The 18,722-nt window shown below is 43.9% G+C and overlaps 1 protein-coding gene across 4 annotated transcripts in view; it reads left to right on the forward strand.

Moving 5' to 3' along the window:
• Positions 1–18,722, forward strand: part of LOC143815894 (membrane-bound glycerophospholipid O-acyltransferase 2-like) — a 240,873-nt gene that overhangs the window by 150,641 nt on the left and 71,510 nt on the right. For 3 of the 4 annotated variants that reach the window (XM_077295635.1, XM_077295639.1, XM_077295636.1), the window contains 3 exons: positions 10,227–10,316; positions 10,394–10,449; positions 15,626–15,680. The exons of the other annotated variant lie outside the window; for it this stretch is intronic. In XM_077295635.1, coding sequence (XP_077151750.1) covers positions 10,227–10,316; positions 10,394–10,449; positions 15,626–15,680 — 201 coding nt within the window. The remainder of the gene's footprint in view (positions 1–10,226; positions 10,317–10,393; positions 10,450–15,625; positions 15,681–18,722) is intronic. 4 annotated transcript variants of the gene reach the window in all.

The following is an 18,722-nucleotide window of genomic DNA, read 5'->3' on the forward strand; positions in this document are numbered from 1 at the left end:
CCCTGGTTACCAGCGTAAAATGTAAAAAAACAAACAGTACATACTTACATTCGCGTCCCCCGGCATCCGCTTCCTGCACTGACTGAGCGCCGGCCCTAACAGCAGAGCGGTGACGTCACCGCTGTGCTGTACTTTCACTTTCACTTTACGGCGCTCAGTCAGTGTGGGAAGCGGACGCCGGGGGACGCGAATGTAAGTATGTAGTGTTTGTTTTTTTTACATTTTACGCTGGTAACCAGGGTAAACATCGGGTTACTAAGCGCGGCCCTGCGCTTAGTAACCCGATGTTTACCCTGGTTACCAGTGTAAAACATCGCTGGTATCGTTGCTTTTGGTGTCAAACACGACGATACACGCCGATCTGACGACCAAATAAAGTTCTGAACTTTGTTCAACGACCAGCGATATCACAGCAGGATCCTGATCGCTGCTGCGTGTCAAACTAAACGATATCGCTAGCCAGGACGCTGCAACATCACGGATCGCTAGCGATATCGTTTAGTGTGAAGGTACCTTAAGGAAAATTTAGGAAGAGCAAAAAGGAATAGTGAGATTTGTGATGTTGGGTGACAGGCCACTCTGAAGAAATGCGTTTTTAGGGTAGATTACACATGAAACTGTAACTACTGAGAATTAATCAAATTGTCCAGAGTAGTGCATTCCAGAGTCATGGCGCAGCATGAGAGGTCTTGGAGAAGGGAGTGGGAGGTTCGAATTATAGAGGATGTTAGTCTTAGGTCAATAGTGGAACGGAGGGCACGATTATGCTGATATACAGAGGAGGGAAGAGATGTAGGGCATTGCAGAACTGTGGAGAGCTTTATGGATGAGTTTGACAAGATTATATTGTACTCTGCATTGGTTCGACAACCAGTTTAATGACTGGAACAAGGTGAAGGCATCTCTGTCCATCGAGCCACAGAAGATACCTTTTCTCCAAGTGTTTAGTTTCTGTTATCCTTGCTTCAGTCTTTTTAGGGTAACAAGTGTTTTCATTTACTCACTTGTCTGCCCTATCACCTTTCGGATGTGGCTTTATATAATTTCCTTCTGCTGGTATTTTCTTCTGATGATAGTCTCAATTGGATGTCCAGCCATACTGCTGTAGGTTAAGCCGGTCAGTGAAAAAACAGCTAGGGTTTATCTCTCTACTGTTTTTTTTTTTTTTACCCTGCACCTATCTTCTGTTTCTTTTTAGGAAGTAGGGGGCATATTGTCTAACAGTACATACTTAATCCTTTACCTTGTTTTTCGTGGTTTGTTTTACTCACTATGGGATCTCTTTCTGTTTCAGCACACTTTCCCTTCTGTATGTTACTGCACTCTGCTCTGTCCTCAGGTTCTTTAGAAGGAATGTGAAGCGCAATGGCCTTTCAGGCAGCATGAGGCTGGGTTGCCATTGTCTATTCTGTGGTTAGGGCTATTTCAACTCACGAAGGAACCACTATCGAATGTAGGGTCATGATCTCAAGTCTGTACAAGGATCGGCAGGATCAGTTGCAGTTTTTAATGTGTTACCTATTTTCCCAATAGAGTTGCTACACTATCCTAACAGGAGGGAAAGATACCGGATGAAAGAGAGAGGCTAAATATTTTAGTTAGATTGGTGATTATAGCTGGGAATGAGGGACTGAAGAAGGTGAGAGGGAATAGGGTCACTGGTTCAGGTAGTAGAGCGAGAAGACGTGAGGAGCCTTGGAATGTCTTCTGTGATTGGTTCAAAGACACAAAGTGAGCTTGATGAAATGTGGGAGGAAAAGGCTTGATATTAGTGTATTTAGAAAATATTTCCTGTTGGATATGGTCAGTTTTTTCGATGAAATAATTTGCCAGATCGTCAGCACTGAGGTTGGTGATGGAGGCCTGCACTTTAGGAGTGAGGATGGAGTGAAAAGTGTCGGTTGTTTAGGATTGTTGGAGGGTGAGGTGATAAGGGTGGTGAAGTAGGCTTGTTTGGGAGGTAAAGAGCAGTGTAACAATCATGATATTTTTTATTTCATAAATTAATATTACACATAAAAATGAGCTACTTTGCAATATATCTTATCAGAAAAATCAGCTTCTTTTCCCATCAGGACTGATCATTTATTCTCAAAATTCTCAATTAACTGGTAAAATCAGTATTTAGTGAAGACAGACTTTTCCATTACGAAAACAGGAGATGACCGTTGCTACTGAAATGATTTTGTGTATAAAAGGGAGGAAGGAGGAGCTCCACCTCTATTTTCTCCTTTCTCCTCCCCCACTTTCTCTACATAGAATTTTATAGCAAAAAACACAAAAAGAAACCAATAGAAAGTCAGTAAGGCAAGTAATGTTGAAGAGTAAACGTCTTTTTATAAGTATTAAGTGAGAGGGACACACAAAAAAGGAAGACTGGCACAGCATTTGATGGGGTTAATAAAAATGACATGTGACTAAAATAAAATGGGGAGGAATCATGCTGCATGGAAGTGGAAAATGTGTAAATATAATAAGTCTAAATGAACACTGTGGGAATAATGTATAGCTGTAGCTGATGCTGCAAGTGATACTGAAAGTATATATTATCAAGTAAATATATAAATATAGAAAAACTCAAATGGGATAAGATTACCACATTCCAGTATAGCCACGATGTATACTCCGAGCAGTGACTGTCCCAGCGCTGGTGCCTCCCCCATGACTGAAACGAGAATGTTGCCGGGGAAAATAAGGTGCATTTTCTCCCCGCAGAGTTCGGCTACGTGCAGACGCTGGGCAGGTAATGATATTAACCTGCAGATTAACCCCATATCTGCAGGTTAATATCGTTTTTACTGGTGACATGTTCCCTTTAAAGGGAACCCGTCAGCTGATACATGCTGCCCAAACTGTGGCCACCATGTATCAGCCACTGGCTGTAGTATCCTAGCCATGTATGCTTGACCCTGAAACGCTGCTTCACTTCAGATAAAGCCTGCTTTAGCCTCTGTGGGACCGAGCTGCTCCTACAGTGCTTATAGGAAGAGACTTGTCAGTCACTGTCAGTGGGCAGGGAGAAGCCGCCGGTGACCCGCCTGTACGACTAATGCAGAGCACGGCTCTGTCCCCAGCAGCTTTTAAAAGCATGTTTTTCTCTGAAATGCTGCTGCTTTTCAGGGTAAAGCATACATGGCTGGGATCCTACAGCAAGTGACTAATACGTTTTGCCAAAGGTTTGGGCAGCATGTATTAGGTGTCAAGTTCACTTTAAGCAAGCTGTTATTCTTTACTCAGTACTTATAATGTGTAATATTTTCTTGCTGTGAATGGGTTAATTACCTAATTGACTTAATTAATGCGTAAACAATATGATTGCACCACATCTCATAAACACATACAGTGCCTACAAGTAGTATTCAACCCCCTGCAGATTTAGCAGGTTTACACATTTGGAATTAACTTGGCATTGTGACATTTGGACTGTAGATCAGCCTGGAAGTGTGAAATGCACTGCAGCAAAAAAGAATGTTATTTCTTTGTTTATTTTTTTTTTAAATTGTGAAAAGTCTTTTCAGAGGGTCATTTATTATTCAACCCCTCAACCTACCAGAATTCAGTATGGTTCCCCTAAAGTATTAAGAAGTAGTTCAGGCACAAAGAACAATGAGCTTCACATGTTTGGATTAATTATCTCTTTTTCCAGCCTTTTCTGACTATTTAAGACCCTCCCCAAACTTGTGAACAGCACTCATACATGGTCAACATGGGGAAGACAAAGGAGCATTCCAAGGCCATCAGAGACAAGATCGTGGAGGGTCACAAGGCTGGCAAGGGGTACAAAACCCTTTCCAAGGAGTTGGGCCTACCTGTCTCCACTGTTGGAAGCATCATCCGGAAGTGGAAGGCTTATGGAACTACTGTTAGCCTTCCACGGCCTGGACAGCCTTTGAAAGTTTCCTCCCGTGCCGAGGCCAGGCTTGTCTGAAGAGTCCAGGCTAACCCAAGGACAACAAGGAAGGAGCTCCAGGAAGATCTCATGGCAGTGGGGACATTGGTTTCAGTCAATACCATAAGTAACGTACTCCACCGCAATGGTCTCCGTTCCAGACGAGCCCGTAAGGTACCTTTACTTTCAAAGCGTCATGTCAAGGCTCATCTACAGTTTGCTCATGATCACTTGGAGGACTCTGAGACTGACTGGTTCAAGGTTCTCTGGTCTGATGAGACCAAGATCGAGATCTTTGGTGCCAACCACACACGTGACGTTTGGAGACTGGATGGCACTGCATACCACCCCAAGAATACCATCCCTACAGTCAAGCATGGTGGTGGCAGCATCATGCTGTGGGGCTGTTTCTCAGCCAAGGGGCCTGGCCATCTGGTCCGCATCCATGGGAAGATGGATAGCACGGCCTACCTGGAGATTTTGGCCAAGAACCTCCGCTCCTCCATCAAGGATCTTAAGATGGGTCGTCATTTCATCTTCCAACAAGACAACGACCCAAAGCACACAGCCAAGAAAACCAAGGCCTGGTTCAAGAGGCAAAAAATCAGGGTGTTGCAGTGGCCTAGTCAGTCTCCTGACCTTAACCCAATTGAAAACTTGTGGAAGGAGCTCAAGATTAAAGTCCACACGAGACACCCAAAGAACCTAGATAACTTGGAGAAGATCTGCATGGAGGAGTGGGCCAAGATAACTCCAGAGACCTGTGCCGGCCTGATCAGGTCTTATAAAAGACAATTATTAGCTGTAATTGCAAACAAAGGTTATTCCACAAAATAGTAAACCTAGGGGTTGAATAATAATTGACCCACACTTTTATGTTTAAAATTTATAAAAATTTAACTGAGCAACAAAACTTTTTGGTTTGTAAGATTTATGCATCTGTTAATAAATCCTGCTCTTGTTTGAAGTTTGAAGGCTCTAACTTATTTGCATCTTATTAAACCTGCTAAATCTGCAGGGGGTTGAATACTACTTGTAGGCACTGTATTTACCCAATGCCAGTAATGCAGCAAAAAGAGTGAGTGAACACTGGCTATGTTGGGTGTTCATGTGTTAATTGGTTGTTATCATTTTCATAAACGGCAAAATTGCAAACTGCTTGTGTAAAAAACAAAACAAAAAAAACCTTGCAATTTACATGCTGTTAAAAATCCTCTCCATTCTCTGGAGCTTTTTAATTGTTTTATGTACTGCTCATTACCTCCGTTACCGGCCACCCCTGCAGTCTATCAATTTGCTGATCTTCTTGGCGATAGAGCTTGCAACGCTACTCTGAGGTTGGTGAAACCACTGTGCTCCTCTGTCGCACAGACAAAGCTGCCTCTTATAGTAGCGTCTGAGGGCGCACATTTTGAGACAATGGCGCAACCATACCGCTGGTTCAAACTGTCCAATGCCCTGGATGAAGCAGCACCTTCTACACACAGAAGGAACAGACACAGACAACGGCAGCTCTGGCACACAATGCAAACACGCTTACTTCAGCGTTGCTCAAGGTGTGCAGAGCGGCAGTGGAGAAAATCTCTCTTAGCAAAAGACTTCATCCACTATAAGTTCATGATCAAAACCTATATCTCTTCCTTTCATCTGGCCAAACAATCCAACTTCACCACCCTCATCACCTCACTATCCAACAATCCAAAATGACTTTTTGAAACCTTAAACTCCCTCCTGAAACCTAAAGTACAGGCCCCCATCACCAACCTCAGCGGTGAGGATCTGGCCACTTATTTCCTAGAAAAAATCAACCACATCCATCAGGATATCTCAGCCCAATCTCCTCAGTGCCTGTATCCCCTTCCTTGCTGCACCTCAAGCTCACTAGACATCTTTGAGCCTGTTTCAGAAGAAGAAGTTTCCAAGCTCCTCGCTTCTGCACGGCCTACAACCTGCAACAGGGACCCCATTCCTTCACTTCTCCTGCAGTCTCTCTCACCAGTGGTCACCACTCACCTGACTAAAATATTTAACCTCTCTCTTTCTTCAGATATCTTTCGAGCCTCACTTAAACATGCCATCATAACCCCTTTACTTAAAAAGCCATCCCGGGACCAGAACTGCACTGCTATCTACAGACCTGTCTCTAACCTTTCCTTCATCTCTAAACTCCTGGAACGCTTAGTCCACTCCCGTCTAATCCACTATTTCTCAGATAACTCTCTTCTCGACCCCTTACAATCTGGTTTCCGCTCTTTACACTCCACTGAAACTGCCCTCTCTAAAGTCTCTGGTGATCTAATAACTGCTAAATCCAAAGGTCATTGCTCCCTGCTGATTCTCCTGGATCTGTCTGCCGCATTTGACACTGTGGATTACCTGCTCCTCCTCACTATGCTCTGCTCTATAGGCCTCAAGGACACAGCCCTCTCCTGGTTCTCCTCCTACCTCTCTGACCGCTCCTTCACTGTATCTTTTGCCGGCTCCTCTTCCTCTCCTCGTCCCCTTACTATCGGGGTTCCACAGGGCTCAGTCCTAGGCCCCCTCCTTTTCTCTCTATACACTGCCCCTATTGGACAAACAATCAGCAGATTTGGGTTCCAGTATCATCTCTATGCTGACGACACCAAATTATACACTTCTTCCCCTGACATCACCCCTACCCTAATTCAAAATGCCAAGGATTGTCTGCTGTTTCTAACATCATGTCCTCCCTCTATCTGAAACTAAATCTCTCCAAAACGGAACTTCTTGTGTTTCTCCCCTCTACTAACCTCCCTCTACCTAACATCGAAATTACCTTGGAGGTTCAACCATAACTCCCAAGCAGCATGCCCGCTGTCTTGGGGTCATATTCGACGCCGAACTTTCCTTTACTCCCTATATCCGATAACTCACTCTCTCTTGTCACCTGCATCTTAAAAACATCTCCAGAATCCGACCTTTTCTCACCTTTGAAACTGCTAAGACTCTAACTGTCGCTCTTATTCATTCTCATCTGGACTACTGCAACTCTCTTCTAATCGGTCTCCCTCTTACCAAACTTTCTCCTCTCCAATCCATCTTGAATGCGACAGCCAGGGTCATATTTCTGTCCAGCCACTTCACCGATGCCTCCATCTTGTGCCAGTCATTACACTGGCTACCCATTCACTACAGGGTCCAATATAAACTCATCTCTCTCGCCCACAAAGCTCTCCACAGTTCTGCACCGCTTTATATCTCCTCTCTCATCTCTGTCTATCACCCTACACATGCCCTCCATTCTACAAATGACCTAAGACTAACATCCCCCGTAATCCGAACCTCCATCTCCAAGACTTCTCTCGTGCTGTGCCAGCTCTCTGGAATGCACTTCCCCAGAGGATCAGACTGATACCTAGCCCTGACCTATTCAAGCGCGCTTTGAAAACTCATCTCTTCAAACAAGCCTACCACATGAACTACTCAGTAAACTAACTTTGCCCTGTTCCCTCCTTCCAAATATTATTCTGAATCTGCACCCTACTATTCATCTGTATCCACACCCTCCATGCACACAATAACTGCACTATTGCACTTAAACACATGGGCTTAAGACCGGATCATGCAGCTTTATATGAAAATCCCTATTTAATAAAATTGCCAGACCTGAAATAACAAGCACTTTTCACCTATTGTGTCCCCCCATTTCCTTGTAGATTGTAAGCTTGCAAGCAGGGATCTCACTCCTAATGTCATTGTTTAAATTGTCTTAACTTGTATTGAATTTATTGTCTGTACATGTTGTCACGCTCACACCTTGACTGGTGGGCGTGAGCTCGGGGGGTTTGTGGCCCCACTGTGCCACAAACCAGACTACCCTGGAAGGGGCGTGACTATGACAGCTGCCTGGGTTTTCACTGCACTGGAGCCTCTGATGGTGAGGTCAGGCTTGTGCAGCAGGCAGCTGCCAGGTGCCACTCAAGGGTGGTGTCTGGCTGAGGCTGCTGATCCCACTTGGGAGACAAGAACACCAGGATTGGTGCGGGCATCAGGCAGGACTGGCAGAAGAGCACGGCTGAAACTCAGACGAGTAGGCTGGCACGGCTGAGACACAGGGCTGGCAGAGACATGGCAGAGAACACAGGGCTGGCAGGCACAGCAGAGAACACAGGGCTGGCAGGCACAGCAAAGAACACTGGGCTGGTTGATGTGGTGTATGAAGGAACAGGTAGGGACCTGTTCACACTGGAGGTGCAGGTACGGATATGTAGTATGGAGGAACAAGTAGGGTCCTGTTCACACAGGAGGTGCAGGAAAGGAAACAAGCAGAAAGGAATGAGGTATGAAGGAACAGGTTGGGACCTGTTCACACAGGAGATGCAGGTACGGAAACAAGCCAGAAGGAAAGGAGAAAGAAGGAACAGGTTGGGACCTGTACAGACAGGAAGAGAACCGCAAGGCTGCGGATAGGAGTGGTAGAGTACCAAGAGATAGCGCAGCAATAAAAGCTAAGCAGAGCAGAACCACAAGGAATATGGAGAGGAGCTGCAGCAAGAGATTACTGCAGCTGCAGAAGCTAAGCAGAGCGGAGCCACAAGGAATGTGGAGAGGAGCTGCAGCAAGAGGTTTCTACAGCAACAAAGCAGAGCAGAACCGCAAGGAATGTTGAGAGGAGCTGCAGCAAGAGATTACTGCAGAAGATAATCAGAGTAGAATGGAGCAGAACCGCAGTAGTGCGGAGCAGAGGTAAAGCCACAAAGGTACAGAGCAGGCAGAGCCGCAAGAGTGCGGAGCATAAGCGGACTGAGAAACACAAGGAAAGACACAACAGGGAAAGAAGCCACAGACAAGGAGACCAAGATAAGACTATGTTCAGACAAGGAAATGGAACAAGACAAGAAGCAAGAACAAAGACACAGGGACCAGGATATTCTGCCTCCTGGAGGGCGGACAACAAGATCAAGGCAAGAACACAGAGAAAAGCCTCCAGAGAGGGAGTAACTCAGAGCAAGGCCTGGCAAACTCAGAAGCAAAACACAAACTGAGCTAACACATTGCACAGGCCCAGTCCACTGGGTGGAGCTGCACTATATACTGGAGGCCTCTTGGTAATTGGTCAGGAACACATTAGACAGGTGCACCTGATTCCTATAAGAACCAGAGAGTTCAGGCGCCGCCCCCCTATGCACACAGCCAGGAAACATGCAGAGAGCAGAGGAACAGAATATGGAGCTGGCAAGAAACAGAAAGCACATCATGGCCTGGAGCAGTGGGTAAGATAGTGTGAGAGATGAGAGGCCATGCCGTGATGCCAGCAGAGTTGTTACACATGTCCCCACTTAATTGTAAAGTGCTGCGGAATATTGGCGCTATATAAATAAAAATTATTATTATTATTGTCCATAGTTCAGGAGCACTCCATCCCCAACCAAAATAAATGGTGCATGGGAGTGGTGCGCTTATGAAGACAAGCTGAGAACAACCCTTAATGGTTTTTCCCTACTTGTTCATATGCTTCGGAGCCTAGTACATTGCTTTTCACAAAAGCTTCATTATAAGAGATTAGAAGAGAAGTATTGCCATAGTGGAGTCTTAAATTGTCAGCCACACTAATTGTTTGTTCCAATTATCTTTTATACAATTGTGTAAAATCAATACATTGAGTAATGACATTTGTAAACATGGCAGCAATCATATGATGAAAGAGCGAACGTTCATTCATCGGCAGCTGATTGCATGTTTTATACAGCCCCAAAAATACCTGTTTCTAACACCACATCCTCCCTTATAGACAGGGAATGTGTTGTAACAATATGGAAACTGTTATAGAAGCCGAACGATAAAACTAAAAAACAGTTCTCTCCATGTAGTTTGCTCTGTCCCATGTAAAAAGCAATTTAAACCAGCGCCAACAGACTTGTTATTGATTTGATAAGCGTTCGTCATGGATAGAAAACAGCAAACAAGTTGTATTAGGTTGAGGGTCGCAATGCTATCTTGAAAATTATTAGATCTTCTGGTCTTTCTAGTTAAGAAGTTATGACTTGCATAAAAAATGCCTTTTTTTGGTGGCTGGGTGGAATAAAATAACCGTGATCTTGGAAAATGTGCTGACATTTGTTAAGGGTTTTATTTACTTGCCCATAATAAACTAGTACTAGGTACTTCATAATAAAGTAATATTGTGATAATATAGAGCGCTTTCCTGCCTTTGTTACATAATAAATAGTTATTTGGGTACTATGCCAAATAGTAACCTTTGCTTCAAAACAATAGGAAGCTTTAATGTGGCTGAATACTGTGGATCATTGATGACACATAGGGCTGTGACCTGTATGTAAATGTGTAACACTATTCCTCTTTGTTCTATCTCCAGATACACATTGCTGATAACCATGGTTTATCTTACATTCTTTCATATCCGGCGATATGCAAACCCTTTGGCAGATGAGCTGGACTTCACAGTGTAAGCTTTATTCAGTTAGTTCCATTTTACCACAGTTTAATATATGTCAAGGGACGTAATTATGTGTATCTTTTTAGGGCTTTAATGACACTTACCCAGAAAGTGAGCCGGTTTGCATTTGAATATCATGATGGTAGGTGAATACAAAACATGCTTTTTCGAGATGCGTTTTATATGTAACCTGTATCCCATAGAAGCAATAGCCTTGATCTATGTATACAGTAGTTCCAATATTATTTCACATTGAAGGCGTTGTCTCGTGTAAAAGGAAAAGTCTACAGTCACTCTGACTGCAGATCTTTGAATCCCCCTCCATAGTGCATGCACTGTGCGCTGCGAGGATTCACTGGTTTCTAAGCCAGGAACGGTGGTGATGTATGCGATATGCTTACACCTGGGTAGAAGCCATCTAGTGGGTGCTGCCCCCCTTCAAAAAGTGTATTGAATGAGGCCGCGTCCACTAGATGGCAAGACATCAGTAGATCTTGGAATTATGATGAGTTCTACATTGGATATGTTAAAAAACGTTCCTGTGATGGGATAATTGTATAAATGTGCCCTTACTGTGTACAGTGTAATGGATGTGTCTGACCGTACAGGAATATGTCTGATTGTTCCACATCTCCTGGGCAGGGGAGGATGCAAAAGACAAGCCAAGCTGTAATCCCATGCAGACTTACCTGTATACTCTTGCTTTTTCTTTTGTCCAGGAGCTGTGGTATATAGAGATGGGCGGACTCTTGGATGTTCGGGTTCGGGCAAACAGAATTTGGGTACCAGAACATTGCCTGAACTCGAACCCCATTCACTTGAATGGGGGGCCCAAATGTCCAGTGTTTGCCACGTGGTCATGTGCATGACAGCACCTCAAACACTGCTTGTGATCGACGGTAAAATCATTACCGCCAGTCAGACAGACGCGGCTCCCATGCTGTACAATGACAGCATGGGCTCACAGCTGTGATCTGAGGTAAAAAGTTTACCTCCGGTCACTGGCGTCAGCTGATAGGACTACTACTCCCATCAACTAATGCCTGCTGCCGCTAATAACAGTGAGAGCAGGCGGCGGCTGATGGGAGTTTTCATCAGCCTGCGCTCTAAATAATAATTTATTTTTTTTTAAAAGGCGTAGGTTCCCCTGTATTTTTGATAACCAGCAAGGCAAAACTGTCAGCTTCAGCAAGGCTGGTTATCAAGATTAGAGGGGACCCAATGCTGTTTTTTTAATTGCTTAAATAAATAAATTTAAAAAACAGTGTGGGATCACCCAATTTTTGACAACCAACCAAGCTAAAGTAGACAGCTGGGGGCTGGTATTCTTAGACTGGTAAGGGGCCATGGATACTGGCCCTCTCCATCTTAAAAATAGCAGCCCTCAGCCGCCCAAAAAAGGTGCAACTATTAAATGTGCTAATTCTGGTGCATTGCCTGGCTTTTCCCACTTGCCCTGTGGCAGTGGCAAGTGGGGTTCATATTTGTGTGGTTGATGTCACCTTTGTATTGTCTAGTGACATCAAGCCCGCGGCTTAGTAATGGAGAGGCGTCTATAAGTCACATATCCATTACTAATTCTATAGTGGTATGGTAAATAAAGAGACAGCAAGAATAAAGTCCTTTATTAGAAATAAGACAAAAAACACTTTTATTTTTTTATTTTAAAATAACAAACACAGTTAGGTGAGTATAACACCCATTCCATTAAAGCCATCATCTCCTAAAACAAAAATAAAAAGCAACCATATTCCTCATCTAAAATTCAATTTTTATTAGACGTATATCTACATTACATATAACATACTTCACATATATAAGATTATAAAAAAAGAGAAAACTATGCAGTAATCACATATATATTCGTCATAAGTAAGGTACCGCCAAATCCATTTAGCACATATTACATCAGAGGCAATGCTCACCCATAGTAAGTCCGGATACCGTCGTGACGTAGTAGTACATATATGATTATTGCATAGTTAGGAACACCTGTGCACTTGGCCTTTTTTCTCTTTTTTTATAATCTTCTATATGTGCCTGCTCCCTCAGGTCATATAGTGGATATGTGACCCTCCCTTTATGTACCATCTTTTGTTTCCTCCTTCATTCGCTAATTTATTGAAGTATGTTATATGTAATGTAGATATACGTCTAATAAAAATTGAATTTTTAATTGGTTACCTTGTGGGTGTTGTATATACTCTTTCTTCTTAGTGTTAATTATGCTGTTTAGAGTATTTTACCCGGCGACATGCCGTTTGAATATATTGGGAAGGTTTTTACGTTAATATACCCTTGGCCCTGAGTATACGATGTGCTGGACGATTATTGTTTATGTTCATATTCCTCATCTGTCCGTCGTTCTATCCTACGCTGTAATCCATGTCTGGGGATAAACTGTTTTCAACCTGGACTGTGCCAAGATGTGACCGTCCAGGATGAGAATCAGTAAGAGAATAAGCTGCTGCGAGCACAGCATCAGTGAGGTTACTGAAGGTCACTGTGGCTGCGTTCCCAGCCGGGCCAATGAACTGCGGTGATCTCCGGTGAGATCACCGCTACCTCAGTAAGAAAAAGTCTCACGGTGCAGCACTGACCTCAGAGAATTCACCGGGAGAAATTACAAATTTCTCCTGGTAAACTGCTGTGAACTTATTTGACAGCAGTGTTTGCCATGCTGTTATGTAGATGACAGTGCAAGAAAAAAACAGTGTTCGGGGGGGCCGAACCCGGACACTAGGCGTTCGGTACAGACGCTGAACTTTACTGTTCGGGTTCTCCCATCTCTACTGGTATGTTCAAGACAAAGAACTGGAGCAGCTCTACACGGTCAGAAACATCCATTACACATTACATACCAGGGACACATATATGAGATTATCTCAGCACAGGAACATCTTTTTAACACATCCAATTGTGGAACCTATTATTATTCCATGATCTATTAATAAAAATGTACTTTGTTCGTGGGACAACCTCTTTAAACACTGCACCAATCATACCACAGTGTACATTCAGAGTGTGCCTTTTCAGCACTGGAACACAAATAATCAATTACTATCTATTGCTTGAAAATGGTGACCCAACAATTGCAATGAGAAGCAGGCCTGAGTTCCTCTTATAGCAAAGCATTCTTGAAATCCAGTGGCTGTGCGCAACACTTAAGTGGCATTTGATGTGAATAAGTTCAAAGTGACATTCCAATGTGCTTCCTACTTCTAGTTCTGAAGGAGGTACTGCTGTAAAGGAAGTATTTAAGAGGGATGGCATGTTGCAGGGCCAATACCACCATTTAGTAAGGTGGTAGGGCATCTGTGGCTGGCACTATGAAAGATATCTGTGTCAGACATTATATGGGACATCGGGCAGGCACTATGGGTACATTTTGTGGCTGACATACTGTTATGCGTACATCTGTGTCTGAAATCTGGCATCTGTGGTCTACAGTGTAGGGGTGAACTGTATTATAAACTATGTGGGGACATATAGGGGCATCTCAAGCGGACAAGCTTAGGTCTTCCATAACTGGTTTACTGTTATGAATATTGTAGTCAATAAAAATTAAATGCAAAATGCATTTCATTTTTTGGCAAACTTGTTTTGCCTTCCATTTACTTCTGTCTCCTACATATATTACAAAAATCACTGGAAAGCATGCAAAGAGTAGTAAAATACTATTAACAAATGTTATTTCTGTAACGTATTGGCCTGTCTACCTCCCGAATGTCAAAGGGTAGTCCAGTAAAAATCCATAAGACGATTTTCACATTTTATTTTCCAGAGCATTGTAAAATGGTTGTCCTATAAAAAACAGAAATCACTTATGCACAGGATAGATGATACATACTGTATACAATCAGTGGAGGTCCAGCCTCTGGGACCCCACAGATCATAGGAATGGGGGTGACAAAGTCCCCAATATGAATGAGGAAGGAAAAGGATTTTGGAACCCCCATTCTCTTGATTGGTGAGGTTTCACCAGTCTCTCTCCAGTCTTTCACCAGTCAGACATTCAGTGATCATATATTTGTCATCTATCAAATTGCCCCATGAACAACATGTATATAGATGATAAATGTTGTTTTTGCGACATCCCCTATAGTGTTGACCATATACTTTAGATATTAAAGGGAACCTGTCACCCCCCCCCCCCCCCAGGCATAACTAAAAGAGCCACCTTGTGCAGGATAATGCTGCATTCTGACAAGGTGGCTCTTTTAGTTCTGGCTGCTGTAACTGCCGAAATAATCAGTTTTGTTATTTGTCCAAAATACCTTTTCTTCAGTCAAGGAAGCAGGCCTTTCCCCCCTGCTGCAGTCGCCACACAGCCGTCAGTCAGATCTTCTTGGCGCCGGGCGCCGCCTCCTCACCGCTGTTTTTAAATCAGCCGGCGCCTGCGCTCTTTTCTCCTGCCATGGGCAGACGCAGTGAGCGCTGCCCATCTGTCCTCATATGCAGTCTAGCTGACTGCGCCTGTGCGGACGCCCTGCCTGTGAATCCCTGTCCCGCAGTGTCTTCTTATTTATTCATACTACGGGGTTGGGATTCACAGGCAGGGCGTCCGCACAGGCGCAGTCAGCTAGACTGCATATGAGGACAGACGGCAGCGCTCACTGCGCCTGCCCAAGGCAGGAGAAAAGAGCGCAGGTGCCGGCTGATTTCAAAACAGTGGTGAGGAGGCCGCACCCGGCGCCAAGAAGATTTGACTGACGGCTGTGTGGCGTCTGCAGCAGGGGGGAAAGGCCTGCTTCCTTGACTGAAGAAAGGTATTTTGGACAAATAACAAAACTGATTATTTTGGCAGTTACAGCACCCAGAACTAAAAGAGCCACCTTGTCAGAATGCAGCATTACTGCTGCACAAGGTGGCTCTTTTAGTTAAAAACGCCTGGGGGGGTGACAGGGTTCCCTTTAATCATTTCCTTAGATTCCCCAATGAACAATAATGCTTAGATCAGTTGAGCATGCATGTTTATTGTTATAAGCAGAAGAAGATAAGCTGCTTGGAGTCAATTACCTCCTAAAGGAACATATCCAACATATCTAATACTTAATTCTAATGAAAGATGATATCAAGAGATTTAGATTATCAGTGCACCCACTAAAATTGGCAGGCCCGACCAACAATTGTCTAATATGCATGACCAGCTTTGTGTTTGCAGAAACTTCTATAGGTAGTCACCATGTCATCATATTAGCTACTGCCTCACTCCATATAATCCCTGTAGTGTCTGATGGTAGTGCATAGTGGTAAAATGGAACGAATAAAGAGAACAGTCAACTTACGAGTATGTAATGCCTTATATTATTTTGTAGGTACAGCCCGCAGTGATCATTCTCTATCTCCCACACAGAGACGCCTAGCAATCAGGTCAGTTTGCCTCTTGCTTTGTGAGTTTACCTTGATCATATCATAACACATATTTCCACATATACTACAATTCCATAGAAATACGTCATGAATCTAGAACATTTGACAATTTTATTGAATGAAAATATTGGCAACTGAATGTCTGTACATTAGAACTTGTAGGACAGGCATATTAGATATTTTTTGGGGTGAGAAATAGTGGGTTTTGGAAGAATGGGAAATTATTACAAGTATAGAAGTGTATATCGCGTACAATGTTAATTCATCCCAATCCTTTAACCAGTATCTAGTGTACTCTTACTGCCAAGCTGCCTAACTCGCCTTTCAGGGTTGTTAGGATAACATGAAGAACAGGGCATAGAGGGAGAGATTGGCACCTTCTGTGGTCACGGCAGGCTCACAATAGCTTGTTTCTTCACATCCACTCTGCTGCTTCGTAAACTTGCGTGATGTGAATGTATGTAACAAATAAACAGTACACCACAAATGGTGAACGGAAACATGGTCCAAATCAATTATTCTGCTCCATTGCAGATTAAGAAGTGACTGTTTCTCAGATACATTAGCATTTGTGTTGACGGTTTAGCTTTGCATCTAACGTGGGGCTTACGTGTTTAAGGTTGGACATTTTTGTTCAGTCGTTATGTTTGTGTTATTTTAGCCATGCGACTATAGGCCCCGTCTCACATAGCGAGATCGCTAGCGAGATCGCTGCTGAGTCACAAGTTTTGTGACGCAACAGCGACCTCAGTAGCGATCTCGCTATGTTTGACACGTACCAGCGACCCGGCCCCTGCTGTGAGATCGCTGGTCGTGTCGGAATGGCCTGGACCTTTTTTTGGTCGTTGAGGTCCCGCTGACATCGCTGAATCGGTGTGTGTGACACGGATTCAGCGATGTCTTCACTGGTAACCAGGGTAAACATCAGGTTACTAAGCGCAGGGCCGCGCTTAGTAACCCGATGTTTACCCTGGTTACCATCGTAAATGAAAAAAAAACAAACAGTACATACTCACATTTCGGTGCCCGTCAGGTCCCTTGCCGTCTGCTTCCCGCACTGACTGACTGCCGGCCGGAAAGTGAAAGTACAGCACAGCGGTGACGTCACCGCTCTGCTGTTAGGGCCGGCGCTCAGTCAGTGCAGGAAGCGGACACCGGGGGACGCGAAGGTGAGTATGTACTGTTTGTTTTTTTACATTTTACACTGGTAACCAGGGTAAACATCGGGTTACTAGCGCGGCCCTGCGCTTAGTAACCCGATGTTTACCCTGGTTACCCGGGGACCTCGGCATCGTTTGTCGCTGGAGAGCGGTCTGTGTGACAGCTCTCCAGCGACCACACAGCGACTAAACAGCGACGCTGCAGCAATCGGCATCGTTGTCTGTATCGCTGCAGCGTCGCTAAGTGTGACGGGGCCTTTAGACCAGCATTGATGATTAAGCAAATAAACTGTGCCCTTAATCAGATAAACCAAAGGCCCCCATACACGTGATAAGTAATCTGAGCCCATTAATTATAGTGGGATCAGCTGACCATCTATTAGACAGGGGGCCGCCAGACTCTGACACAACAGATGATGACAGGAGAGAGAAGAATCCAGCCTGTCGCATTTCCTTTTGTACGTCACAGACATTAGACATGGAGACACACTCATTTTCGCCATTACGGCAGCACTGTGATTGACATACTGTTATCAGGGCAGGGTGACAGAAACTGTTATGGCAGCACTGTGATTGGCATTAAGATTTACTGCTGTCCTTCGAAGTAATAATATTTAGTCTTTTGCTCGTTCGTAGGGTGATGGGATGCCTGTTCAGGCTGTGCGATTTTTATATAGTGAGCATTCCTTTGCAATAATATTGGAGTGTAAATGGACCTTAGAGCCACTGTGAAATATGTTAAACAAGAAGTTTCAACATTTTTAGCATGTTAAACTGGCCTTATCATGGAATAATGGCTGCAGAGCCAAAAAAAAATGTTTTTACATCTCTTAGACTAGGTTCACATTGCGTTAGGGCGATCCGTTTAATGGATCTGTTACTTTGCGGCACTAACGCAATGTAATGGATCCATTAATGCGCCCATAGACTTCCATTATCGTAACGCATCCTAATGCATGTCAAAATCGGCATACGTTAGCTGTTCTGTCTTCATACACGTTGATACGTTGTGTGATCCGACATACGGCATAAACCACTTCTGTCTCCCAAATAAGCGGACTGTTCTCTGTAGTCTAACTTGTTTATTGGTAAACATGAGCGTGGTAAAACTAGAAGAATACAAATGATATGTATAAGTATTGGGCTAAACGATAACACAACTGCAACTAACAGGGAAACATACAGTATGGTGCAACCTCTACATAACTACATACAGCAGATTTCTGGTAACCACATTTCCTGTGTACTGGCTGCTATACAGTAATCACATTCTATAGAACAATATATTACCAGAACAAGGATCGCAATCTTACCGGATAAACTAACCAGGGTGGCAGGTAAATGAAGTAGTTCCAACACAGCTGAATAACACGAGTGAACAGGAAATACAAGAGAAAAGGCTGGGGAATTCCCCAATCCCATGATGCTTTGCTGAAACCCACAATGCAACACTCTATTATTCATGGAAAACACAGGTTATAAATTTATCCACCACTGGGTTGTGCTATAACACAACAAAACCAGAACTATAATAATAGTTAACCTTTTAATGCTTGAAACGAACCCCTGTCCTTCATTAGGAAGGGCAGAACACTCCCCGCTTGGCATCAACCGATGCCACCTACAGGTTCTTTTGGCGAAAATAGTAAGACGAGTTCCGCCACTGGTCTGAGGAATAGTTTGCTTTCCCCGGACTTGCCTACTTTGACCTCGACCTTACGGATCTTCCCATCTTTGCTTGGGAATACTTTAGTGATGAGGCCTAGTGGCCACTCATTACGGTGTGACTGGCTGTCTTTCATGAGAACGACATCACCGGTTTTGATGTTTGGTTTGTCGGTCTGCCACTTCTTCCTTGGTTGTAAGGTGGAGAGGTACTGCT

The sequence above is a fragment of the Ranitomeya variabilis genome, chromosome 3 (assembly GCF_051348905.1).
Source record: "Ranitomeya variabilis isolate aRanVar5 chromosome 3, aRanVar5.hap1, whole genome shotgun sequence".
Taxonomy (NCBI): Eukaryota; Metazoa; Chordata; class Amphibia; order Anura; family Dendrobatidae; genus Ranitomeya; species Ranitomeya variabilis.